Raw genomic sequence first — 27,962 nt, forward strand, 5'->3', positions numbered from 1 at the left:
CAAACTTTCCTTAATGAATCTTTCAACCATTCTCTTTCCAAATCAAGAATAAACATCAGGGGTCGCCGTGAAAAGTTTGGTACTAGAGAAACAAATAACCCAAGATTTACCGATATTTAAAATTCCAAATGGCCGCCATCCCTGTGTTAACACTATAGAGAAAAATAGAATGTTCGAATTTCGAAAAACTAAGCCTGTGAAAAGTTTTCTTACATCAAGTGGTATATCAGAAAAGAATTGTAAAAGTTTGGGAGTCAGAATATCTGTCCCCGAGGTGCGATCTACCATAAAAGATTCTCTTATCTATGTCAAACACTGACTAGTGATTTATAAAAAGACATGTATCACAACAAATAAACAATTTTGACAATACTTCAATTCAGGGAACACACATACCGAACACTAGATCAATCATATGAGTGGTTTTGAGGCAAAGTTGAACATCGATGTAACAATCCCATCAAGTTATAGAAAAAGTTACCGTAGAGCTTTTGAGATACCGAGCTCCATCTACAGTTAACAGCATATGGCATACAAAAAGCCCAGCCATTAGTTAGTTGGACCTATGGTCTAAAGGACTAAAAATTAAAAATACATAAAAAATACTACTCTAAGTGGAAAAATTCACTCAGAAATCTGCATAAGGCTACTGACCACTAAGGGACTGGCCATTTTCTTCGGCCTGGAGGGGGAGGGGAAGGCACGGTAGAATATTTTTTGCCGATGTCAAAAATTGCCTGACCCCTATCCCAAAAACAGGGTGACCCCCTGAAATGATGAAATTCGTGGCTTGAATGACGAAATTTGTGGTGTTGAAATTCAAAAACACACTGACCCTCCCTTCATCATTGAGCATTTCAAAAACATGGTGACTCCCCCCCCACCGAAAAAACTGACCAGTCCCTAAAGTAAGGGCAATGAGGAATCAAGAGTGTTACAGAGTTCTTGATACACTGATATTTTCACATAATATCAACCCCATTTCCACATTTTTTGGACTCAATTTATTTCGAAGATCATTTCTTCACCCCATGCTTCATTTCCATATCAGATATCTAAGCTACTCTCACAGCTGCTATTTGAGTAGTTGAAGTGAATAAATGTAGACAGCCAGACATACCTACATACCTACAGACAGACATGCATACATACATGCACACATACACATTCATAGATACATGTATACACACACATACATATGGTATTACATGCACACAACATGCATGCATGCAAACCATTGTAGTGAAAGGTTAAAATAAGCCGTGAAGTGGTTGGCATTGATAGTAGATCATCTTGTAGTGTGTTTTAATGTGTGTCATTGATGCTGATTTCATTACGCCTGCTAAAATGCTAAATGCTGATGTACTTCACAAGTCATATATACCACAGTTCTCAACTGTGTGAAACAACAGTAAGTGGCTAGTTGAAATGTTACTGCAGTTTTCAAACTATTTATACATACCTGTATTGCTATATCTTGGTAAAAAATAAGATATTACTCCAAACCACCTCACTGCATTGTCATTCACAAGACAGAACTTGAACTTTGTTCAACTTTTATGGAAATGAAACCTGTCTCAATCAGTTCATGAAATTGAACCAGTGGAATACCTACAGAGCATTCAATAAGTGAATGCAGTAGGCACCTCACTAAAAGGTCTAATATGAAGAGTATTTTGGTCACTTTGTCACTATGGGCTGATGAAGTAAACATTTTAACATAGATATTTAGATGGCAAAGGCAATTTTATTTGACGTCATATTTTAAATGCATGTTTTGTCAATACAGCCATTACAAATTGAAAATACTGTGCTATCAATGCTGAGGACATACGACATTCAAATAAATTATCAGTTTATGTTATTGGAATAAGACATGGCAAAGGAAGGATACAGGTTTGTACAAATCATCTATCAGTATCCTCATTACTTTCAAAGTACAAACACCAATAATTTGAGGTACAGCGAGCTTCAAATGGTTATTTTGTCAACCAAACATTGTATTATGTAAGTTATTTAACTTTGGTGTTGGTGCGCAAATATGCTTTGACAGTTTGCTAGTCTTCTTACATGTGAATGATGAAACCTATTTTTCTGAGTAATTCAGTTATAAAGAGAGTGAAGAAATATTCAGAAATGATATCTTCTTGGCATGTCATTCATGTCGACCATGAAACATAAAATTGCAAGAAACCAAAGCAATGCAAAATAAAGAATGTAGAGGTATTTAATTTGCTGTGATGTTACTAATAGACAGTTGTATTGCCTCATCATATCAAGAATTCATTCTGGAAACTAACGGTACCATTATAGCATGATTTATTACAAATTGTCAACTGTCCAATGGATAGCTTTTGTTGAGACAGATCAAAGTGTTAGTTGATGATTCCCCTTTCACTTTATTCCCTGTGAACAGATCAGCAATCACCATAACACTGGGTTTGGGTAAAACCATGCTGGTGAAAGGGTAACACCATTTGACTAGTGCATCTGCAATACTAGTTACTCTTACTGAAATCTGAAATACACTTTTGGTTTGAAAAATTAACGTAAAAAACTCTGTCCTTGAAATGTACCGTTCATATGGAACTAAAAATCGTATCACTAAGAAAGAAAATTTTGAGCACTTCAATCCATACAGCTTCACTATCTCAAAGAGATCATTTGCAATTATGTAAAACAGAAATTACAATTGCTAAATTTTTCCATTTCACAGATACATGTACATGGTTGGAAGAATTCCTAGCAGAGAAGTCATGAAATGTTTGAGTTTCACAACATTCTACTTTCACAAAATCATGACAAAGAGGAAGATGCTTGTTAATTCCAAAATTACTGATACTATCAAACCTGTCTTTTCCTTCATGTACTGCACTATCTACTTGTCTTGTGTTATGTACAGAAAATATACACTGTGTAGTGTTATCAAAGAAACTTACTTAGTTTTGTTGTCATCTGATTTTCCCTTAATGACAACATATCAAAATGACACATGGTATTGGTATATCACTCTATTTTGAGCTGCAACCTGACCTCACTCACTGAATTCACAAAACTAAGATACTTGGGACAATGAACTTGTTTCATGGACAGAACTCAAATCTTACAAAACTGGACATTGGCAATTTGTGCCTAATTCATGTTACTAACCACCACCGTCTTGCTGTAGTGCAACTGTACATTTGTTGGTACTGTGTGACCAGCCAATACAAATGTGTGACCAGCCAATAGTGTGACCAGCCAATAGTGTGACCAGCCAATACAAATAAGAGACTACAGAGGGGTGACAATGGTACAGCCAATCTAGAAATGTAGTAAATTGTCAAATAGCTGCAAAAACAGCCACACAATGAACTCTTCCACTAAGAAACATAGCAACTTCATAGTGGTATCAACAAAATGTAATTTGTGTTGATCATATATATGTATATGATACATCCGTAAATACATAAAAATATTGTATCGCATTTATTAGCCACAATACCGGTGATCTCAAAGTGCTAGAACAAGATTATTGATAACATAACAACATGAAAAATGGATAATTGTGATATAGGGTTTGCTGTCATTGAATTGTCACAAAACAGCAAAGAGAGAAAATTATTAAGAGCAAAGATATCTTTTATTCTATTTAAATAAATTTGCTGTATCATCTCAGCAGGTATCATATGATGAAGATTTTGATAAAGTAATATCAGCTAGAGAATGAAAGCTTGCCTGTCAGCTATTACAACACTAGCAGATTCTAAAAGATATATAAAAGACAATTAAATAAAAACAAGTGAATTTTCAGGAAGAAGTACGCTGTGCTTCAATTACCATGTCTTATGTCATGTAGTTCTACATGTACTGGGAATGGTTGACATTTTACACATGTGCACACTGGATGTCCTGAATACGTGTTGAGTGAGGAGTCAGTCTCTAGGATTTATACAATGTCAAACTGTTGTACTCTTGCCTTGAACAAATGGTTTTGCAAATTCTACAAAGTCATCTATCAAAACCGGCCATGCTCCTGCAGAAAAGAAACAAAAATAACATTGGATTTTTACAAGCATTTCATCATTAACTTATTGAAGGAGATACGATTCATCTTCTATACACGGCATCTATGCCATACATGAGGACAATCTTTAGACACATGTGACATTAGGAACATTAACAGAATGAAGAGTTACAATGGAAAAGATTTAGCCACTATTTGTTTTCCTAAATAGTGTAAGAGTTGGTAATATGTGATACATCTTACTCACGATACCCTCTAATGACAGATTTAATCCTGAGATCAAAATCAAGTGGTAAAATCCTCTACATTTTATAATTTTATACCCTTTTCTCAAATTATAGATATTTGCGACGATGGAATTTTCCAATACACAGCAGTATATTGACACTGAAATACCTAAATTTTTGCAAAATTCATTATAAGAACTGGACTTGCTAGCTGGACTTTCACGATTTTAACATTTGAACAACAAGAGCGTTAAGTGCATAAACATTACATACTGCTGGGATTTCATCAAACACAGCATTGCATTGGTACCATTGACAATATTTGCAACCTGATTGTGAATCCTCTGTGTTGTCTAACTGAGTATGTGGAGGGTTTTCACCAAACACAGCATTGCATTGGTACCATTGACAATATTAGCAACCTGATTGTGAATCCTCTGTGTTGTCTAACTGAGTATGTGGAGGGTTTTCACCAAACACAGCATTGCATTGGTACCATTGACAATATTAGCAACCTGAATGTGAATCCTCTATGTTGTCCAACTGAGTATGTGGAGGGATTTCATCAAACACAGCATTGCATTGGTACCATTGACAATATTTGCAACCTGATTGTGAATCCTCTGTGTTGTCCAATTGAGTATGTGGACGGTTTTCATCAAAGTAATGAAATTCATGATGTGATAAGATAACCAGCATACAATTCAGTATGCCATTTGTTATTATCAAAGGTCCAGGAGCAAAAACTTTTTTGTATCATTTGCATGATTTTGCTTTCAAACTAAAATAAGCACATATATATGTATCTACATTCTACTGAGGGGTGTGTGTGAAAGTATCATAAACCACTGACTAAGACTGTATGTGCAAATTGAACAAGATGACTAATAAACATGTGGAATGCAAACAGCAGCCTCCATGCAAAAATGTAACATAAGTTGGACATGGTGAATATAAACATTGGAATCATCACAGAAACAACATGGTATAATCAAATCAAATGCATCAGCAGTAAATATTCTCAACTAACATTGTAATTGTATTCCCGGTCTCCTTTGTAATATGACTACCGGTACTTTTTCAAAATGGCAAGAAATATAAAATACTGTGAACACACTTCCAATCACCCGCCAATTCCACAATAAACGAATGTTTTAAAACCCAGTCAGAGGATATTTTATATCATGGGTAGAATTCAAAAAACATCCTAAGGAAACAGGAAGGCATTTTTTATGTCAACAAATTTCAAAGAGGTGAAGCTAATGTGTCCATAACCGAGTGACTTCCTAATCTCTCTTTAATGCTGTGTTCTGGTCAACTCTATCAATCCCTTTCATAAATTCATAGCATCATTTTACTCCACTGTAAATGCTTTATTTATTTTTACATGGCAATGGCAATGATCTCTTTGGAAATGTCACTGTTTACATAACATTCTGATCAATTTCTTCTCTTAAATTTTACATAAATTCTTCATAAAGCATTGTCTTTAATTTCCTATTGATCAAAGGTTTCCCTGTGCCAACCATCATCTTTTTTTAAAATTTAATACAGCTTACCTTCTTCATCGTAGTTGCTCATGTCATCTGCTATCATATTACTAAAATCCAGAAGTAAATTCCAAGTGTCCCTTGGGATAGACTTTTTATGATGTTCCTGGAACAAACAGTAAAATGGCTCAGTTTTACAATGATGCAGCTGTTGCTTAGAAAGTACAAATACTACAATAACTTGGAAATGCTCTTTGTTCATCTTTTCCTTTTTGACTTTTTACAGCGCTTGTCTTTTTAGTGTGGAGTTTCAGGGTTTGGCACACACGGGTTTCTTGACTGTAATGTACAAGTTGTTGTACTCCGACACATAACATCAAAGGATGCGTCGATTGCCGCACGTTCTCTTATCATGCAGAATGATACGGAGCTATAACACTGTAGCAGAACTTTTACCTGTCATCAAATTTTTTTCGTCTGACAAAGGGGGGGGGGGGCTCATCTTTTTTCACGAAAAATTCAGGGGGTCTATATTTTTTTGAACACCGGCGACAAGATTTTGCCAGCCCCAAGGCCGTAGAAACTGAACGGTCCCTAACGGAGGGCTTCTCAGATTTGATGGCTTCTATGAACTCAACTTCAACGTCCAGTAACACTCTTTGTCGACCACGGCGATAGTTTCTAGGGGATTTACTGAACCGGTCTTGCAAAAATGTACCCAAATCTTCTTTTAATACGGTCGTTGCTGCCAATCGCAATTTCTTCGCTGTTTGTACATATGATCCACGAGGTACAAAACCAGTCGCCTGATCACCACCTATCTCCTCTATTTCGTGAACTACTTATTGCCGGAGATCACTGCTGGTTGCCTTTCCATGGGTTTAGGTTCTTCCCTGTGTATTTTGCATTATTTCGATAGATTACTCCAAGGCGATAGCTATACGAAGATACGACGATCAAATGTGGGTCCTTTTCAGTTCAGACCGACAGTTGTGACCGTTAAAACAACTCGCTTAAATTTGCATGCAACAACACTGCACTGTGCGGCATTCTCAGACGAAGACAGAAATGAAAACGTGTCGTCTGTCTTGGATAAAATGTTACATTTCCATCTGGTATTTCTTTGTGTCGAACTGTGAACCTTGGCTGTGCCAAACAAAAATCCGTGTGTGCCAAACCCTGAAACTCCACACTAAAAAGACAAGCGCTGTAATTTTCATTCAATCATCTTATGCTTTGTTATGAAATGGTTGCAGTTTTTATTATGATAAAGCATGAACTATAGGTTGAACTTACCGTGAGAAATTTGCACCAAAGGTCTAAAAATTTAAATTTGCCAGCAAGGACTATATTCCAGTAAGCTATTGCCATGTCAAGATCTGTAAAATTGACGGAAAGTGCCTTAATTAACAAAAAAGTAAAAGCGGTTCATTTCATCATCAAATGATTCTACTGTGACTGATTCCTGATTGGTAATAGTCTATATGGATATAATGAGCTTGCTCATAAGGAGATTGCCAAATTCAATCATGTTTGTTCCAGAACTCATCAATGACACAAGGGCACCGTGGACTAGTGGTTAGGGTAACGGACTCACTATCGGAGGATGGTGGGTTCGAGACCCGGTTCAAGTCCCGGTAGATCCAGAGTAGCGGATTCACTGTCGGAGGACAGTGAATTCGAGACTCTAGCTCGGTGTTGTGCCCTTGAGCAAGGCACTTTACTCCTAAGTGCTCCATTGGGGTAGTGGGTTATGGGTACCTAATCCTGTAAATGGGCTAGCGCCCGTTGGATGATGGACTAAATAAATAAAATAAAAATAAATAAATTAATGACAAGTACCATGTGTAATACTTTTTGAAGTTTGAATCTCGTATTTGAGTGTGGTGAATTGATTGAATGTGGTAAGAGCTAATTAAGTAACTTCATGAATATGGGCAGGAGAACACTGTACATAATTTTATTTTTTTTCTATAAATTGTAATGTAACTTAAGTTACAGCATAGACTCTCGAGAAAAACGGGACAGGCAACTGCGATAGAGAACAAAGGGTCTATGGGATTAGCAGCGTGCGATCTTCTTGGAATAATTAAGAGGTGTTAATGGGTCGGGGACGGCATGAAGCTGGACCCGATCGATCGACTGCACAACGTCCGGTTCATAGACACGTGCATGCGGGTATACGGTAATAATGTTTTCGGATTACAAGTTATTTCGGATTACCTGCAAGTCCATTTTTAGAAAGAAAAGTGTTACAACTATTTTGAGAAGAATTCGTCAAAATGGTTTTAAAGTACTTTTTACATATTGGTAGCGAGATTCGATGCAACTAGAAGTCTGCAGGGAGTTAGTATGTTGCTGTAAAGTGACAAAGTTTTGAATAGAAATCCGAAACACATATCGCTGCAGTTCCAGACTTGACAGCAGTTGACATCACAGAGTTGTTTACATTCCGCAATCGTCCGTGTATCTCCGAATTTTCCCTCGTTTTTGCAGTTTTTTAACCTCGGAATATTTTCTGTGCGAGGAGTGCTCCATGATTCGGTAAAGTATGTATATTAACTACTGAAATGTTGTTGTTTGAAAATTGTGAACGGCCAAGTTTACGAGGACAGCGTTCAGCTTTGTCTAAATGCATGTCTACCTTACCGCTTCTGACTCCAACAACCGTTGGAGAGTCCCGATTTATCGCAAAATTCTCCTGACAGCGAAAGTCAGTGTTAGAAATATATTTTCTAGTACTTTGCGGATGTACACATGTGTAGCTTATCCGAACTTTGGTGTTTATTTAGGCTAAAACAGTACCAAAATGTTAGAGGTCGTGTATTTGAGCTCCAATGGAGTAGTCATTTTTGTGTGCCCTGATTTTCGTCAAATGTTGTGTGACAGATAAAATAAATGTCAGATTTTCGTTTCGCAGGACTGGGGAAGTGCAGACCTGTCTAACTTGTAAATGTTTGTTGTTATCGGAGAATTTTATGGTACGGAATGTAAACTTACATTGTCGATACCTAGCAAGAGTTTTCTGCAGCGTCTATGGCTAAATGTACACTTTTTATCGTCTTTTTTTTTCCTGTTGGCTTCAGCTAGAATCCAAAATGTGATCTTCATCGTTACCAGAACATTCAGCATGACTAATATCAAAACACCCTAAACATTCTCTTTTCCATTACTCGGAACGTGCCATGCAAGAGCAAAGTGAACATATTCAGAACGTCAGTTTGATCGTTAACGAGATTCAGTCTTAAGTAAGAAGTATTGTTGTCGGAGACTGCTTGGCAAATAAACTTTAATATTTTCCAAGATAGATCGCACAAAGAAACCTCAGCAGTTGCCTGTCCCGTTTTTCTCGAGGGTCTATGGTTAACAGTAGCCTTTCAAATGTTTGGCTGAAAACACTTGAGAAGCAGTTACTTATATAGTTCAGCTGGGATAAGTCAGTGACCTGCTCTATGAATAGACTGATATTACGTTATGTACATGTTTCTGAATCATAGTTTGAATGAGAGTTTAGAACGTCTACAATTGATCAGTTCAAAGCATTGAAAATGACACCACACTCACGTCTACATTTGATCAGTTCAAAGCATTGAAAATGACACCACACTCAGAAATGATAGTCAGGGCCATACTGTGGCATATAAGCAAATCTGTCCTACAATTGCTAAAACACAAAACATGAATGCATGTAGAGACAAGCAAATTTCATGACTGTTTTACCATAAGACTACTGAATCTGATTTACTAAAACAATGTCCTTGCCAAGAATGAGTTTTACCCTATGCATAACTATAATTGCCCGTCTATCTTTATTACACCACTGTTCAATAAGTATTGAGACTTGTCTGTGAAACCACTCAAGTTTGTCAGATACATACTGTACAAAGTGACAGAGATAAGCCCTGTTTGGTAACGATACTGTAACAACTGTTAAGAAAATAAACAACATTTGGAGGGAATAGTTGTACACTTACCTAAACCTTTCTGGCCTGGATTTTTGGCAAAATTAAATGTGAATTGATACAAGTCTTTAAATTTGGCGGGATCTCTAATTTCATTTTCTAAATGTGACAGTTTGTTCTTTAGTTTGTCAGTAGAATCACAGCTGTAACAAAAAAAAATGGATGTATAATAAGAAAACAAGAATAAAAGCTGATGAATTGCATTTGTAAAGCAAGATATCGTCATTAATATAAGTAACAAAAATTATCTAGCAGGAGTTCAACTATAATATAGTGGCTTGGAGTATGTTTGGTGCTGTAACATAATTGCACATTTCATTGACTGTAAAATAGAACAAGATGTCTTAGTGTTAGCAATGAGATCATAATGACAGCTTTTGATTCATCATTCTACATTCTCATTCAATCTCTTAGCGTCCTACATCACTGAATTGGTGCTCTGACTGACTAAATGAACAGGGAATTTTCAGTATGAAGATATCACATTTGTAAGGATTTTGTTATAAAAATAGAGAATAATACCCAGAGGAAAAAGATAGCCAAGAAGCCTCTTACAAAGACTGCATTGGCTTTTACATGCAAATTGTAAAACTTTTTTGCAGGCAGTTATGAAAGCTACTGTAACTTCTGAAGTATTTACAATGGATGGAAAACAAGGTTAAACATTCTTAAAGATGGGAAATCTAGATTTTAAACTGATTAAGTGTAGCTTACAGTTTTGTTGTCAAATGGATGTGGGTATAAGCTGGTACTGCACGTTACAATTCTGACAGAAATAATATTGAATTTTCTGCCTCGGATGGATCGGTCTGCTTGTGGACAAATTGTCCCTGAGGCTATCAGATGCACAGTTAAATTATGTATTCATTGTTTTAATATGCATTACGTATTTGCATGTGTCCTTTATTAAACCCAAGATGTGTAGAGGGGTTGCAAAGTTGCACAACCTGGTGAATCTGTTAATAAAGGTGATGATATAGCCCAGTGATTTGAACACTGACTCCTATGCTATGTGAGTTGGTACCGTAGATTGTGAGTTCAGACCCAAGAATCTTGAAAAAAATTACTGGATTCAACATGGTATGACCCAATGAAAGTAAATCTTAAGTCTTTCCTGGAGGGGTGGCATTACCAGAAACAGTGGCAAATTATTCTTAACAAGTGACAAGGAATGGTAGAATGCATGGTTGAAAATTTTAATGGCTACATCATGGTGTGATATTGGTAATTTTTATGACTGTGCTGCAGACATAACATCATTAATAGCATTATGGACACTGCAAGAAAGAGTAAAATTCAGTGTTTGAAATCACTTGGCTTTGATACAACTCAACCAAGCACATATGACTTACCCAAGTTCTGTCATTCCATCAATGAATTCCTTCCATGTAAATTCACATTGCGTTGCTGCTTTAAATTTCCAAGCGATTATGAGTACAGTTCTGCTCGTGGGATCTAAATTTAGGTCCTCAATGAATTTTGCAACACCCTCTGCAAGTATTTTATCTTCTTCATGTGAATCTGTAGATACAAGAAGGAAAAAGTGGTAATCACATATATACTACATAACAACTTCAGATTTTCCTCGGTATTTTTCATTAAGTATGCTGTGACTTAAGTTACTGTTCAAAACAAAGAAAAGCATGACATGTTTATCAGATTTCAAGTTATGTACGTGTAACTTACTGAGCTGAAACAAGAACTTCCTGCAATGGCGTTTTGTCATACAAGTAACCTAGCATTTTAAAACCTATGCTATTTTAAAATTAGAAATATGCTCAGGACATAGCTCTAGAAAGCACAGAATTACATGCAGCTTTGTATTCAATTTCATGAAGATCATCATTTTACAGCCGTGGTAACTTTTAGATGTGAGAAAATTAAAAAAGGTCTCGCTCTGTCATTGTCACAATTGTGTATCACATTATTCTCATAAATGAGAATTTACCTTGCAAATCACCTATGTTAGCTTTCAATTAAGCTTGCAAGCCAGTGAAGACTTAATTTAGGCCAGGAGCTTCAAAATAAGCCCACACAGGTGGTGGACCAAAAAAATATTATCAAAGTTTGAGCATCAGAATAATTCCTGCAGTGCATTCTACCATAAGGTGTAATTTTCTTGAACTACCACTTATGTATCTTTTCTGTTAAGGATAAATGAAACATAAATAGTGAATCGTATAGTTCAATTGATTTTTTTCCCCTCACTCTTGGCAAATTTTGTGATACATTTGCTATCTCATGGCTTTATCTGTGTCTTTCCTTTACACAAGTTGTTTGTCTGTTGATTAGTATGAGCAGTATAGCATTACGTGAGTAATAATAATAATAATAATATTTTTATTGCTTGCTTGTAAACATAGGATTTACGTCACATTTGTGGCAATAAAAGTGTGATACAAAAATAAGTTCAAATTTTCTTCAATAAAGAAAAAGTATTACACTATAATAATATTAGCTAATAATAAATATAACTAGGTATTTCTTTGTTTATTTAAAGTAAAAATATAATCTGCAAGTTGTTTATTAAAAGATAACTCTTGTTTTGTTAGTAGAGAAATAAGCTGATTTCAGTATTGTCGTTTGGGATATTGATTTTACTGAAAAAGTTGAGTATGAAAAGATGGGTGTATCTGAGGAGCAATAAGTAGAGGGGTATTGTGTCTGGTGTCTATACCGGTACAACAAGGTTAGTCCATGGCCATGTGATGTAAACACTAAGATCACAAAAATCTCTGGTATACTCTACAACCTTGTCATCGACGCATTTGTGCCTTATATTTTTTTCAGCGACCTATATTCATGATGTTAAGATTAGTACAATACAATACTTATTGCTCAACAACACACTCAAGGAGTGCGGTAAGGCAAAAATTACAAAACTCAGCAAACACTGGATGAAGCTGCTGCTGGGGGAGGAACTAAAGTACAAGAAATAAATTTGGCAAGAGGTAGTTTATCTTTGTGAGTAAAGATATATATGAACTTTTCTCTGTCATTCAAATCAAGAAAGCCTGGATTATACAAACTTGTGGATGAAAATAGACCATCTCGATACGTTCTGTATTTTGGACATTCTATAACAAAGTGAAATTCATCCTCAACTAAAGACTTACAAAACTTGCAGAATCTTTCATTTGCAGGAACTTTAGGAGTTGACCTTCTACCCAGTTCTATTTGTAGGTTGTGATCCGAAATTCTTAGTTTTGTCAGCCACCTCCTATAGGTAAAAGATCTTATATCTAGCAAGTAACTTTCAAATTCAAATTTTGTCTTAAAAAGTCTGTAAGTTCGGAGTTTATTCCTCTGCATTCCACACTTCCTTTTATCATTATGAATGTTTTTCAGCCATGTTTGTTCATAAGTTTCACATAAACTATCATATACATTATTAACTGTGGAATAATATTGCAAACACAAGACCATATATCGCTCCCACTGTGAGAGTTCAATATGCTTTGTATATAATTATACCAATCTGAATTCAACCTGGATGTATAAGCAGATCTCAATAAGATGTCATCTGATAAAACCAAACGATGCCAGTATTTGAGCATGTGTTTTATCACCATAAAGTGTATTGGATATCTACCCAGCTCTCCAACAACACCATCAGACGGTGCATATTTAGAGACTCCTAGGATAAATCTATAATAAGAAATACTAACATCATTGAGAAAGTTACACTTGTCATTAATTTCATGTCCCCATATTTCACAGCCATATGTCATAATAGGAACAATTAAACTATCAAAGAGTGATAATGCAACTTTTACAGAAAGTGAACCATTTTGAAGGCCCTTACGAAGGCTGAAAAGAGCTTTCATTGCCTTCAATTTAAGATTGTGAAAATTACCTTTGAATTTACCATTTGGGTAATGACAAACAAACTGTGATACGTGTAGTACAATAGCCGATATCAAACATAAACATGGATCTTCTTGCATTAGTGATCACACGCAGGGAATGTGAATCAAAATTATACGTTGATCACGATCACTCTTGACGATGAAAAAAGTACCGAATGAATTTAATGTGATATAACAGCTTTCGGTATGACCATGGACATTTTTTTATCACGTCCATGGTATGAAGAAAACAATAACAAAGATGGCACTGTCATTTCTATTTTTAAAGTGACCCACATGAAGCCCTACATGTTTCCCTGTGTCAGAAACGATTCGGAGAAGCGCTACATACCTTTGTACCTGTTGTAGAGTTTATCAAGATTCCTCTTGTCAACCGATGCTTTGGGTTCGCGGTAGTACACCTCTGGATTTTGGAAATAATTATCTGAAGCGACGTCTAACTTCCAATCGTGCTGCGACAGACAGTAGATGGCAGTTTTTTCACCCGTGTTTGTGAATGCAATAAACTGCCGCACTTTCTCCCGTTGTGACGATTTCAACTTATGCTGAAATATTTCGTAATTATGACATTGTTAATAAGATCAACATTATTATTTCAGAAATTGCAATATTATCGACAAAAGTATCCAAATTTTGTGAATGTTAAACAACTTACCATGTTGTAAAGTTTCCGATAGGAAATTATACGATTCGACTGAGTCTGCGTAACATCTACCCCGATATTTCCCATAAGGCATGCGGATATTATCCTCGAACAATATAATTTATTCTTCTCGTTATATTATTCATAATTACAATTGTAGATTAGATATTTGTATGATTTTAATGCTTAAAAATGTATATCATTATATTTGAAATAGATAAATTAATGAAATAAATCTTTTTGAAGTGTCTGTACCTTCTTGTAACATGAGTATTTCCTTTGTCTCTTGAAAAGTACTGTAGTCGCCATCTTGTTTCCTGCAGATATGATATGGTCGCTCGTTCAACTTTGAGGTAGAATTCCACTTTTGTTGCTATAACGATGTGGTATGAAATATTACCAAGTTTCGTCATCATAGCTGGTATGATAACGGTCGTTGGTCTATCCAACGAGGGTTTTCAGAGGCTCCAAAATGGTGGCAAGGTAAGCCTCAAGTTCATATCAGTGATATTATCAGAGTGTTATCTACACCACCGTATTTGCAGTACTGGGGTCCTACTAAAAACTGCCCGGCAATGCCCGGCACTGCCCGGCGACAAACAGGGCACTGCCCGGCACGAAATAAGCGCGTCAGTTATCACAAGAAGTTTATATCTACATACCACAGACCACTAACTCTTATTAAAAACCTAAAAAACGATAGTTCAAGCCTCAAAAACGTCGATTTACTGGTCTTTAGTTTACCTTACGCTGGGCCGGCCCTCAGAATAATGAATTGTACATCGATAACATCAAAAGTGGAAAAAAAAGAACCGGGAATCTGGAACTGTCAAATGCAATATGCAAGCACTTGCTTTCGGACACCCCATCCAGCAAGACTTCAAAGTACAAGGCGAAGTTTGGTTTAAATTTCGATAGGCTACTACCCCTTCTCTCAGTAAATAGTATGGTTCTGTAAACAAGATTGCGTAGGGCCGGCCCAGCGCCGTAACTAACGACCAGTAAATCGACGTTTTCGATGCTTGAACTATCGTTTTTTAGGTTTTTAATAAGAGTTAGTGGTCTGTGGCATGTAGATATCGACTTCTTGTGATAGCTGACGCGCTTATTTCGTGCCGGGCAGTGCCCTGTTTGTCGCCGGGCAGTGCCGGGCATTGCCGGGCAGTTTTTAGTAGGACCGCAGTACTGTGTAGCTCGAGGTTTGCCTGGGTACACGTATTTAGTTTTGCCTCCGACCCAAATGCCCTGGTAAGACCCCTAGCTACAGAACTGCAGCTACATATACGTTTGCATCCATATCATATACGCAGTGTTTCATCTCGACAGGGGATGGGGATCCCTCTTCTGCTGACATGTTGGCGCCCCCTCGTAATTTTTCGGGGGGGGGGAGCAACCCCCCCCCCCCCCCCGAAATGGTACCAGTCACACCTTGTAGCCAATGTCTCTCAGGCGCTCGGCACATTTTACTTACAACTTGGTGCAGCGATTGTAATCACAGAACTGTACATTGAATATCGAGAGCACCTGTAACTTGACTTACAGTTATATGGTTTGTATCTTGGACAACCAGTAGTTGCAATATTGTAGCGCTACGGTGAGGCAGTCGGTTATTTTTGGTTTTTGCGACTTCGCTCACCGGTAACGCTACAATGCCGATTGCCCTGTAGAGGTGAAAATAAGCGCACCCCATTGGACAAGGCGTGTTGAGGTGAGCTACGGTGAGGCGGTCAGTGAGTTTTGGCTTTTGTGACCTCGCTCACCAGTAGCGCTACAATGATAATGGCCCTGTAGAGTTCCAAATAAGAGCATCGCACTGGGCGAGGCATGTTTATGTAGCTGCAAAATTGTAGCGCTACGGTGAGGCGGTCGGTGATTTTTGGTTTTTTGCGACTTTGCTCACCAGTAGTGCTACAATGCCGATGGCCAGAGGTGAAAATAAGCGCACCCCATTGGACAAGGCGTGTTGATGTGATTACCAACTTCCGGTAATGGCGGCTCCCAGAAACACCGATGCCCAATGCACGCCCAATGTTTATGGAACGCAATCGACGTGTTTGAACAAATTCCAAACCCAATAAACGACAAGATTAGTGAAGTATAGTATTGAGTCTTCAGTAGTGATAAATCAGTACGACCAAATGCAGTAAATATGTAGCATTTCACATCAACACGCCTCGTCCAATGGGGTGCGCTTATTTTCACCTCTACAGGGCCATCGGCATTGTAGCGCTACTGGTGAGCGAAGTCGCAAAAACCAAAAATCACCGACCGCCTCACCGTAGCGCTACAATTTTGCAGCTAGGCATGTTGATGTGAAATGGTACATATTTACTGCATTTGGTCAACCAATTTATCACTACTGAAGACTAAACACTATACTACATTGACATTGTCGTTTATGGGGTTTGGAATTTGTTCAAACGTGTAGATCCAATCCGAAAACATTTCTTGGAGCCACCCAGAAACACGGATGCCCCACGCTCAATATTTAGCCCTTTCCTGTCAGACAGTATCACTTCCCCATCTGCCAAGTCAGTGAAAAGCGGTATTGAGCCAAAACCATATGTATTTTAACCCTTTTCCTGCCAAGTCGGTGAAAATCCGCTTGAAATTCGGTGTAGCTAGAAGCTGAGCAGCCACGGCCGTTATTCTCCTAAGGCGGTGGAAATCGGGCTACTTTTTGGTACCCCCTTTCCTGCCTAGTCGACAGAACTACGTTTTGCTACCCCCTGTGCGTTTAGGGGTCATCCGAGGACAGGTTTTCTGACAAGGAACGCCTTTTCCCCTCGAAATGGGTTCGCAGGGAGTCGATAGACAGGGAAAGGTGCAGAAACCTGTCCGCCAGTCCCCCACACCCGAGGGGGGCTGGTTTTTTTTTACCGCTTTTTAGCGGACTTGGCAGGATAGCATGGTGACGTTTTCTGGCGGAGTTGGACGTACTTGGCTGCCTGGCACTATAGAGATTGCTGCCGAACTTGACCAACTCGGCAATGCTAATCTAGAAGGCTACCTCTTGCAAACGACTTGGCAGATATGCCGATGGTGCGAGACGAAAGTCACTTATTCAGTTGTGCGTGACTGAAAATGAGAACGTATTTTTGACGGGACGGCTCGACTTGTTCCTCCATGGAACGGATATGAACGACTCGAAATACCATTACAAACTGGTGTCCGACGTACTAAGCTGGGCTTCAGCTCTGCAAGTTCAAGCCAGGCAACGTCCTTCACTGCCTTGGCCGTGCCATTCAATGGACGTAGCTTTGGATTTTTTATTTATTCCACCGTCCGAAGTATTGGCTCTGGTTTGCAGGCAAACGTATCCTCTTGCCGACACATTGGTAACTACGTACGCTGTTTGCGTACAGAGAATTCAAAAGGGCACATGAGGTCAATATGCTACATGTACGGGGATACCGCCTGCATTTAGCAGGGACTGCTTTTGTTATGCAAACCAGCTAGCAGTACAATATGGCTGCCAGCATGTGGACACGTTGATGGCTAGAACAATGGAAGCATATTGCGTTGCACCCGTGCATCGCAAAAGTGAACTGAAGACTTGGGGGTAGTGACTGGTTATCACTGGTTAGCTGCAGCCCAAGCCATGTCGGTACAAACCCGTACCTGACTGAGGACCACTCGATTAAGTCAGTAATGAACGGTAACACTCGTAAGCCAACTCCCAACTGAGCTGGCAAAACTACGTAAAGCTGTGCTTCAATGGCTCAGCCATGTCGTTAATACAACGGCAAAAACGTAGTTTTGTGCTACACTGCCAAGTCGTTGGAGGTACGTATTCAATTGACCCTACCCTGGGGGAAACAGGACAGGTTTGACGGTGCTGCTGCACCCCTAGCACGACCCTCAGGGTCTCTGACTAACAGACGAGTGAGGTGATGTTTGTGCCTAGCGGACTTAAGTAATACTGAAGGAGTTTATTTCCGAAAAAACAAACATGAAACGGCAATAAAATGACGCACTCCCAGGGGCAAACAAAGCCGGTGACCTCAATTTTTTTCTGCAGCAACCCTTGAGCTCCTTCCCCTGTCTACGGGCATGTAGAAATTATCGAAGTCTAACACGTATAAGTACGGCTAAAACTACCCTGAAAATGGGCGATTTCTGCCAAAATGGCTGGCAGGATAACATGCAGGAGAGCCAATCTTTTGCAGGCACATATTATGGGGCGGTTTTCTACTGACTTGGGAGAATAACGGACAAGGGCGCTCGGCAGGAAAAGGGTTAACCCACTTGGCTTGTTGGTCTGTTATAGCATCTTTAGTCCATAAAAATCAAGTTTACAGTATTTATGTTTTCAACGGCCTTCAAATGTTCAATGTGATGTTCAAATGCATCATATGGAATATGTTTTGCTTCGTTAATTTTAACTGTCTTGACTTGATAGTGAAATATGAACCTGGCAGGAAAAGGGTTAAATTATGATGATATCTTCAATTTTGTACTTTTACAGGTAATTTTGCCATTTTTTGTCAGGCCATTCTGAAATGAGCTATCAAAGATATCCACCTCCATCAACACTTGTTACAAATAGTTATTTTGTACATAACACAGCGGAGCTCTATCGGCTGTTAGATCGCTTGCTTCTTAAAAACTGCTTTGATATTTGGTATCAAGGTCTCTTAGGATGACCTTAGTGAAATAATTCCATACAGTCAGGAAATGCTTGATTTTGTATCCATGTCTATAGTAGCTTCAGGGACATTGGACCTATGTTTATTCGTGATTTGGTAAGAGTACAGTTTGTTTCATTTAGGAAATTTTGAGCAAAAGTTTAAGTCTTTCACTTTCAATGGGCATGCGACCTTAAGTCTTTTTAAAGCCATCACATGCCCCACAATGAGAGCTACTCTTTCAGATTTTGTTTTTACCCTTTCTTCATGAATATTTTTGAACATGCGCTAAATTACAGTGGTTTCAGAGGCTGTATGCAGCAAGTGTGGTGTTCTTTCCTAGACTTGCTGATTGACTTACTTGCTTTGGCATTTAAACAGTGCAAGACAATGACTGACAGGTTCATGTGACTGAATTCATATACCTGATAGGTAAAACGAAGGATATTGAAGTTAAGTCCAGCTATATGCAGAAAGGCAATGATAAATATCAGAGTATTTTTTTATCAGAATAAAATTAAATGGGTAAATGGACGTGATAAAGATATCGCCAATGCAGTGGTTGGCTGATGTTGAAAAGGGATGAAAGGTTAGGCTATCCAGAAAAGTTTATCCATGTGTGATAATGTGATATATATATATATATATATATGTATATATATATATATATATATATATATATATATATATATATATATATATATATATATATATATATATATATATATATATACACACACACACATACACACACATATATATATATATATATATATATATATATATATATATATATGTGTGTGTGTGTGTGTGTTTGTGTGTTTGTGTGTGTGTAATATTGATATCATAATTATCAATAAACCCATACACATTTTGTAATTTTTATTGTTTTGTTGACATAGGTTAAGAGACAAGTGAAATGCAGATGGGATTGGCTAATGTTGAAAAGGGATGAAAGGATAGCAGGAAAAGTTTTCAAAGTGAAAGTAAGTATTTGTGGAATGAGCAGGTGACAATGTCTAAGTGTGAAGTTGTTTCAAATGGAAATTTGTGTCAACTGCTGTTGAGACATGGGAGTAAACTGTCAATCCTGAGGTCTAAGAGGTTGTAGACTCTCTCACAGTCCTTACTGCCTGACATAATGAGCCCCATGTACTGGCATCATCAAGAACACAGTCAAGTGAAGCTAAGCTACAAGCTGGCGTAAGCCAGCCTTGCTTTGCTTGGCTCTGTTGTTGAGGGCGCCAGTAAAAAAGGGGGAGTATTACATAAACCAGTTAGGACTTTTAGAGAGTCTGAAGAGGTTGAAGCAGCCTTGGAGTTTGATTGTAAGTTAATATCTACTCTATGTCTCTGAGTAAGGTACATATAGTAATGAGTATGGAGAGACATGTAAAACATACAGTACTTGTATACATGTAAATGTTGGCCGCAATACATTTTCTAGCAGGAATATTTCTTACTGTCACTGGATTTCATTAGGTATTGATACAAATTTAACAAATTTTTAGAAATGGACAAATTATTTTGGTTTTTGACTGCAATTTGTTGGGAACGGGGTTTTTGAAGTAGACTTGAGTTTGAGCAGCACTCCAGTGTAGACATGATGTGTTACTAGCTATTATTCCATGCTCCATGTGCTCCCCACTAATGAGGTGTGTTCTGTGCTACAATGCACCACAGTGCGTGAGCGACCAGCTAACACCTTTCAGAACACAGGGCTAACCCTGTACTAGCGCTGCGTTATCAAATCGGAAAGTGAGTTTTAGGCTGTACTGTAGTGTTCTCCACAAATGAAAATAAAAGGCGGGCGGCTAATTAGCATATTTATTTGCATAATATTTGCATACAATTTACATATCACCAGGGCTATTCACAAGGCATTCCAGTGATGAGATACTAGTATACTTCTGACATTTTTAATATTTTTCTCCTTTCAGCAGTGATAACTGGCAAGCTATACAATTTATTTTCAAATTTCAATCCTTTTTATTTACATTAAATAAATAATAAAACATCAAAAGTGAAAAAAAAAACATTGAACTAATACAAACAATACACAATTTAGTAAATATATTGCACAATACCAACATGAAAATTCAAAAGTAGGCCTACATGAGAAGTAATCAGTGTTCGAAATAATCGGTGGCAAATGGTGGCACGTTTTCATATGATCCTCTGTTACTATATGTTTGTCTGTAGCCCGATTGGTAAAGCCATGAACGTCTTTTTTTACGTGCGGCGTCCATGACAAGTTGATACGGGACTGAATATTTGCACTAAGTTACAATGCGGAGTCAGCGGAGCATGCCTGCAGAGAAACATACGTTGACTTTAAAACTCTATTCATAATAAAGAGAGGCCCGAAAAAAAAAAATGATACAAGGTATTTCCAAGAGAAAGATTTGAAATTTCATCGACTCATAGTTCGGCAAACGTACAAAACTTTGACAACTGCGCGGCGTAGGCTGCCATGCATGTTACGTTTGTGTGGAGCACGCAGGCGCTCTTGATCTCGATCACACGCGACCTTTGAACTATACAGTACAGAACCGTATGTACAGGGTTCTGCCCACGCCGGACGGCGCTGGACGGGCCCGTCCGGCACTCAGAATTTCCGACCAGCATTGACAAGTGACCGACCGGCACTTGCAGTTCAATGCTTTGAACAATCAACATGAATGTCTACAGGGTTCTGCCCAGAGTTCAAAGAGTGCTGGACGGCTCATTAATATTCATGAGCATTAATATTCATGAAAAACTGTAACATTTATATCATGCTTGTATTTTTACATTCTTAGGGCTTGATATACAAATAATAGCCAATTCCACTGTACCTTCAAAGTATTTTTTCAGTTTTAACTGAACAAAACAGAAAGAAAACAATCTTTAATAGTTGTAAAGGAATCTTTTGAAGCTTCTGAAAAATAATGTACCACTTTTTTGTCATCATTTTCCTGTGCTTATATCATCCCTCACCACTATGAAGTTTGGATTACCATTGCACTGTACCAGCATCCAGTGTTTTTTCAAATGACCTAGGTGGTCTTGTTACTGCTCATGCGCAGACTCTATAGAGTTTAAACCAAGAACTTAGGGGTTGGCTAATCGGCCATAGTTTTGAAAGTGGAATTTCTCGATGTCAAATTCACTTCAATTGCTTCTTGATAGTCATTGTAGAATGGGAAAATTCACAAACAGAGAGGCTTGTTGCCACGGACAAGTAACTTTTGGCTTATTGACCTGAAAAATAAGTGAGTGTTCATTGATAATTCAAAGACTGGATTCGTTGACACCAAACTTGCTCGTGACTTTCATTGCATGCAGTCTTTCCACAATGCCACTCATTGAGTTTGAACTGAACGTTGAAGAGTACGTTTTAGTTAGAAGTCCTGGTTTTTGTGCTCATTTTCGCTTCCGTACTTCATTTTTGTGGTGTTATAAACCTTGATACAAAGCAAAAAAAATTCAGTTTTCCTCCTTCTTTCGATCGAACAGAGATACTGTGTGACAGGAAAACCGTGTCAAGTTCATTAGGGCGATGATCTTGTGAACGTACGTTCAACAGCTGAACAGCTTTCATATGCAAAATCAGCGTACGGTAATCAACCAGTGGTATTGTTTAAATAGCATTTTATTGAAAGACATTCTATAGTACCATTGTTTTCATCAACTCTTCATGCATTTTTATGAACTCTTGACCTCAAAAGTGTCACTCATAGACATTCATGTTGATTGTTCAAAGCATTGAACTGCAAGTGCCGGTCGGTCACTTGTCAATGCTGGTCGGAAATTCTGAGTGCCGGACGGGCTCGTCCAGCGCCGTCCGGCGTGGGCAGAACCCTGGTCTATGAGTGACACTTTTGAGGTCAAGAGTTCATAAGTGTCACTCATAGACCAGGGTTCTGCCCACGCCGGACGGCGCTGGACGGGCCCGTCCGGCACTCAGAATTTCCGACCAGCATTGACAAGTGACCGACCGGCACTTGCAGTTCAATGCTTTGAACAATCAACATGAATGTCTATGAGTGACACTTTTGAGGTCAAGAGTTCATAAAAATGCATGAAGAGTTGATGAAAACAATGGTACTATAGAATGTCTTTCAATAAAATGCTATTTAAACAATACCACTGGTTGATTACCGTACGCTGATTTTGCATATGAAAAGCTGTTCAGCTGTTGAACGTACGTTCACAAGATCATCGCCCTAATGAACTAGACACGGTTTTCCTGTCACACAGTATCTCTGTTCGATCGAAAGAAGGAGGAAAACTGAATTTTTTTTGCTTTGTATCAAGGTTTATAACACCACAAAAATGAAGTACGGAAGCGAAAATGAGCACAAAAACCAGGACTTCTAACTAAAACGTACTCTTCAACGTTCAGTTCAAACTCAATGAGTGGCATTGTGGAAAGACTGCATGCAATGAAAGTCACCAGCAAGTTTGGTGTCAACGAATCCAGTCTTTGAATTATCAATGAACACTCACTATTTTTCAGGTCAATAAGCCAAAAGTTACTTGTCCGTGGCAACAAGCCTCTCTGTTTGTGAATTTTCCCATTCTACAATGACTATCAAGAAGCAATTGAAGTGAATTTGACATCGAGAAATTCCACTTTCAAAACTATGGCCGATTAGCCAACCCCTAAGTTCTTGGTTTAAACTCTATAGAGTCTGCGCATGAGCAGTAACAAGACCACCTAGGTCATTTGAAAAAACACTGGATGCTGGTACAGTGCAATGGTAACCCAAACTTCATAGTGGTGAGGGATGATATAACCACAGGAAAATGATGACAAAAAAGTGGTACATTATTTTTCAGAAGCTTCAAAGATTCCTTTACAACTATTAAAGATTGTTTTCTTTCTGTTTTGTTCAGTTAAAACTGAAAAAATACTTTGAAGGTACAGTGGAATTGGCTATTATTTGTATATCAAGCCCTAAGAATGTAAAAATACAAGCATGATATAAATGTTACAGTTTTTCATGAATATTAATGCTCATGAATATTAATGAGCCGTCCAGCACTCTTTGAACTCTGGGCAGAACCCTGTATGTACATAGCGAGATTATTCGGATGATCACACGAATGATGACTTTAGCTCGTGCAGTTTCTTTTACTTCATTTCATTGTGCCTTTAATATTTTAAAACGGTCACGGATTTTGAAACTTGATCAAACGCAACTGCTTCTCAAAGTCAATCGAGTGAATCGCATGCAAGTTACGAATGCGTGACAGGAAGTGACACACATGGCTTCAACGTCATGTGGACGTACACGGATCTCAAAATGGCTTACTCGGCTCGGATACGCAACGACCTGAACACGCGAAGTACCATACTTTTTTTGCGTCTGATATTTGTGTCAACCAATCGTACGATTTTAGCCACATCTGATCGAAATCACTTTTCCTGACCTTCGGATCCTTACAAGTACGAGACATTTGCGGCAATGGTAGTTGCCTATAGTGTAGATGCTTTGACTGAGTGCCCGCTGGCAAAAATGCAACACCGAGCCTTGTACCGTGTCCGTTGTATGAAATGGACGGTGTCTGTACGGTACGGTCGGCAGCTTAACATATTTCAAGCTTTTTGAATTGAAGTCTCAGCCAATGTTCATCGGCACTACGGTCGTTTCACACTAAAAGCTCGCTGAAATAAAAGCGTGACAAAATCGCCGCTGAGAAACAATAGGTCTTCAACCACATTTACTGAAGAGTATCGGCGGATATGAAAGAGGATCGAGCGAAAAAAATAAAGGATCGGGGCCGATCCTGTTAACGGCTTGGGGAGAACATTGAGGATTGCATGCAGTCGCAAAACAAACCAACAGATGTGTGAACGGCCCCTCTTTATTACACGACGTTGTCAGTTGCTGTCATTTTTATTCAATAGGCTTTCAGATATTGTTCGGACAACTGACTGTGAAAACAGTTTAGGCTACAGAAAACAAAGGTGGGCGGGCGAGATAAAAGGTGGGCGGGCGAGATTAAAGGTGGGCGGCGACAAAAAGAAGCCGGGCGCACCGCCCGTCAAAAACCCCTCGTGGAGATCACTGTACTGTATATGTAGAAGTTGAGGAAGATACAGTTCAGTGTGTCCGTGCCAAGCTGCACAGATAGTAAGCAAAGGTTGAATACGATGAATATTTGGACAGTGCCAAGAGCAAGCCAATTCAATTGTAAAATTTAAGTGTAAAATTAAGATACAAATATCATTTCTGCCAAACAGTAAACTATTAGAGTTACTGTATTATCATTAACTGTTCAGTTTTTACCTCTATTTGCATGTGCCTTGTGAAATTTCATCATAGTGTAGATGTGTTAGTAACTTTCCATCATGCTCCATCAGCCCTTGTATTTATACCCTTGTTAACCAAAGTAAATTTTTTAGACAGTCGCTTGATTCTTGCACTTGGTTTCTATATGTATTTACTGAAATTTAACCAGTCTCCTTTGTAGGCATAATTTGACCAGTCAGCTCTATAAACATAATTTTACCAGTCACCTCTATAGACATAATTTGACCAGTCAGCTCTATAGACATAATTTGACCAGTCAGCTCTATAGACATAATTTGACCAGTCACTTCTATAGACATAATTTGACCAGTCACCTCTTTAGACATCATTTGACCAGTCACCTCAATGGACATAATTTGACCAGTCACCTCTATAGACATAATTTGACCAGTCACCTCTGTAGACATAATTTGACCAGTCAGCTCTATAGACATAATTTGACCAGTCAGCTCTATAGACATAATTTGACCAGTCACCTCTATAGACATAATTTGACCAGTCACCTCTATAGACATAATTTGACCAGTCAGCTCTATAGACATAATTTGACCAGTCAGCTCTATAGACATAATTTGACCAGTCACCTCTATTGACATAATTTGACTAGTCAGCTTTATAGAGATAAATCCAGTTTTGCAGTAATCTTACCAACCCTTTGTCTGAAACAGTTCACTATCATGCAGTATGATAGAGATACTATACATGTGATAAGCAACCATTGTCTACAATATTTTATTTTGATGGCCTTGCAAAGACAAAAACATTGATCAGTGTGTTCTCTTTTTGTTTCAGGGCCTTGAAAATATTCCTGATGAGTAGTGTGTACATACAAGTGTTGGATTGCTGTATCATAGTTGTGTGGAGTTAATGTTACACTATTATCATGATGGACTGGAGATAGTTGCTAGAATTTCTTTGCCACAGTTTGAGATGGTTACCAAGATTTCATTGCCACAGTTTGAAGCAAGAAGAGAGACAAAGTTTTTATCCCATTGCCAAGCAGAGAGTGTTTGATGTGCCTGTCCCCATCGATTTAATTTGCCCACAGTAGTAATGCTTTCATTTGTTTACTTTAAAAAATTTGTGTTCATAATTGAAATAAAAATATGGAATTTTCAATGACACTGATGTTTTTACTCTTTCTGTTGCAAACATGTGCACACATTGAATGATATGCAATGATCAAACTAAGATTTATTGTAATTGAATATCCCTGTGTTGCCAATCTGCTGAAGTCCTCCATCCCTGGTTCTCCAATTAGTGGTTGTTGACATTGACTGTTTATGTTATGTTAGTTCTTTGTTCTCATTTTGAAAGCTGTACATAGTTAGTCAATTTGCTTAGAGATAAAGACTGATAATAAAACTTGCAAGCATTGTTAGCTCCCATATGCCATAAATAAGAGGTATTCATATAGGCTTGAAAAAAATGTCTGTCGTCTGTATGTTACATAATGTGTGTACATCCGTCCATCCATCCACATCAAAACTGAACTGCAGCATCTAATAACTTAGTATTTGGTGCTGAGGTACACACATGTGAGATGTAAATTTGTTCAAATGAACGCATCTTAACAAAAGGCAAAATTAGTCAAAATGCTGAAACATTGGAACCTCTGAATGGATTTGTGTAATATCATAAATATCTTGCACAAACAGTGTGGAAATTTAATGATTTCATGGGAATCTGTACCATTTTCTATTTTTAAGAGTATTTTTGTCACTTTTGACCAAAAAATTTAAGAGAACTGCTAGTCCAAGAGCTTTGAAATGTGGTACAGATGTTTCTTGGGATGACCTGGTGTGACTTTGTTCAAATTATAATGGAATCTCATGACATATATAATAGTTCAACTTATTCATATATATATATATATTATATATATATATATAATATATATATATATATATATATATATATATATATATATATATAATATATATATATATATATATTTGTGTGTGTGTATTATTCAATCCATCATAATCCATGCTATTATTATCGACTAATTATTGGGATATTGACTTTCAAAACATTTCATTTTCTGTACACATTTGCAGTTAAATCAACATTGATATCTTTCTTCAACTACCGGGAGTACAATTAATGAGCTCACCTAAAGACACCTTTGCAGGCAATTATTAGGATCAGCAAAATAAGGTATCACAGACATCAAAGAACAAACACTTTTATTTGATCATCTCCATATCTTTAACAGAGCATTAAAGGGACATTATTTGTATCTTTTGACCTTATATTGTTGCAAACGAGCAGTTGATAATGTTGTTCGACTTACTGAAAGATGTCTAAAAAACGGTCGACCATAGACAACTTCCATCCCGTTTGCGTACACTGTATAGAAAAACCTTGGGTCAGGGGTTAATGGTGGGCTACTTTTAACCTCAGAGTTGGCAAGGTGACCTAGTACCTGCGATCAGCCCACACTGCTAACTGCTATCTGGGCCGCTGTAAGCATCCGCGTGTAAAAAAAATAAACCACGCGAAACAAGTGAAAGTCGAAAGCGCAGTATTGCAGTTTCGGGATTCCCTATTACTGATGCCGTTTGCTCAGTTACATTTTGACGGTCAGTTTTTCATAGAGATCTTGACGGCCAATCCTGCTATACACTATTCTTTGCTGCTAGAGAGCACATTTTATCATGGGCATTTCAAATGCCTACAAGCTGCAAGAAGTCGACGACAACGCCTATAGTGGCAGATTTTTTTTCGTCCCGTTTGTTCCTCCATATGTAGACTTGCCCAAAGCCTGTGGGCATAGAAATGTGAAAACAGAGTAAAATGAAGGGATAAACTTCAGTAGACAGTCATGTTATT

The 27,962-nt window shown here is 38.0% G+C and overlaps 1 protein-coding gene and 1 long non-coding RNA gene across 3 annotated transcripts; one reads left to right on the top strand and one right to left on the bottom strand.

Annotated features, from left to right (window-relative positions):
• Positions 1–1,727: 1,727 nt before the first annotated feature.
• LOC139118386 (DCN1-like protein 1) lies at positions 1,728–14,590 on the bottom strand. Of its 2 annotated transcripts, none has more exons than XM_070681683.1 (7): positions 14,453–14,590; positions 13,886–14,099; positions 11,038–11,206; positions 9,698–9,828; positions 7,020–7,102; positions 5,793–5,889; positions 1,728–4,015 (listed from the first exon to the last, which is right to left on the bottom strand). In XM_070681683.1, exons 1-7 carry the CDS (start codon positions 14,504–14,506, stop codon positions 3,939–3,941), a joined length of 825 nt encoding a protein of 274 aa, XP_070537784.1. In that variant the 5' UTR covers positions 14,507–14,590; the 3' UTR covers positions 1,728–3,938. The 2 variants fall into 2 exon arrangements, with proteins under 2 accessions (XP_070537784.1, XP_070537783.1); XM_070681682.1 differs by lacking the exon at positions 14,453–14,590 and adding an exon at positions 14,210–14,309.
• LOC139118387 (uncharacterized) lies at positions 14,499–26,251 on the top strand. The gene is made up of 3 exons (XR_011548693.1): positions 14,499–14,680; positions 19,728–19,811; positions 25,920–26,251. It is a non-coding gene; the product is annotated as an uncharacterized lncRNA (long non-coding RNA).
• Positions 26,252–27,962: the final 1,711 nt, after the last annotated feature.

This window comes from Ptychodera flava, chromosome 19 (assembly GCF_041260155.1).
Source record: "Ptychodera flava strain L36383 chromosome 19, AS_Pfla_20210202, whole genome shotgun sequence".
In the NCBI taxonomy this organism is placed as follows: Eukaryota; Metazoa; Hemichordata; class Enteropneusta; family Ptychoderidae; genus Ptychodera; species Ptychodera flava.

What these genes read in the sequence shown, in the direction of transcription:
- LOC139118386 (XM_070681682.1), bottom strand. Translation starts at nt 14,284, where the DNA reads ATGGGAAATATCGGGGTAGATGTTACGCAGACTCAGTCGAATCGTATA. An exon ending in ATCGGAAACTTTACAACATG is followed by an intron (nt 14,100 to 14,209) that starts GTAAGTTGTTTA and finishes GAAATATTTCAG; the next exon opens with CATAAGTTGAAATCGTCACA. An exon ending in TCCAGGCCAGAAAGGTTTAG is followed by an intron (nt 7,103 to 9,697) that starts GTAAGTGTACAA and finishes TCAATTTTACAG; the next exon opens with ATCTTGACATGGCAATAGCT.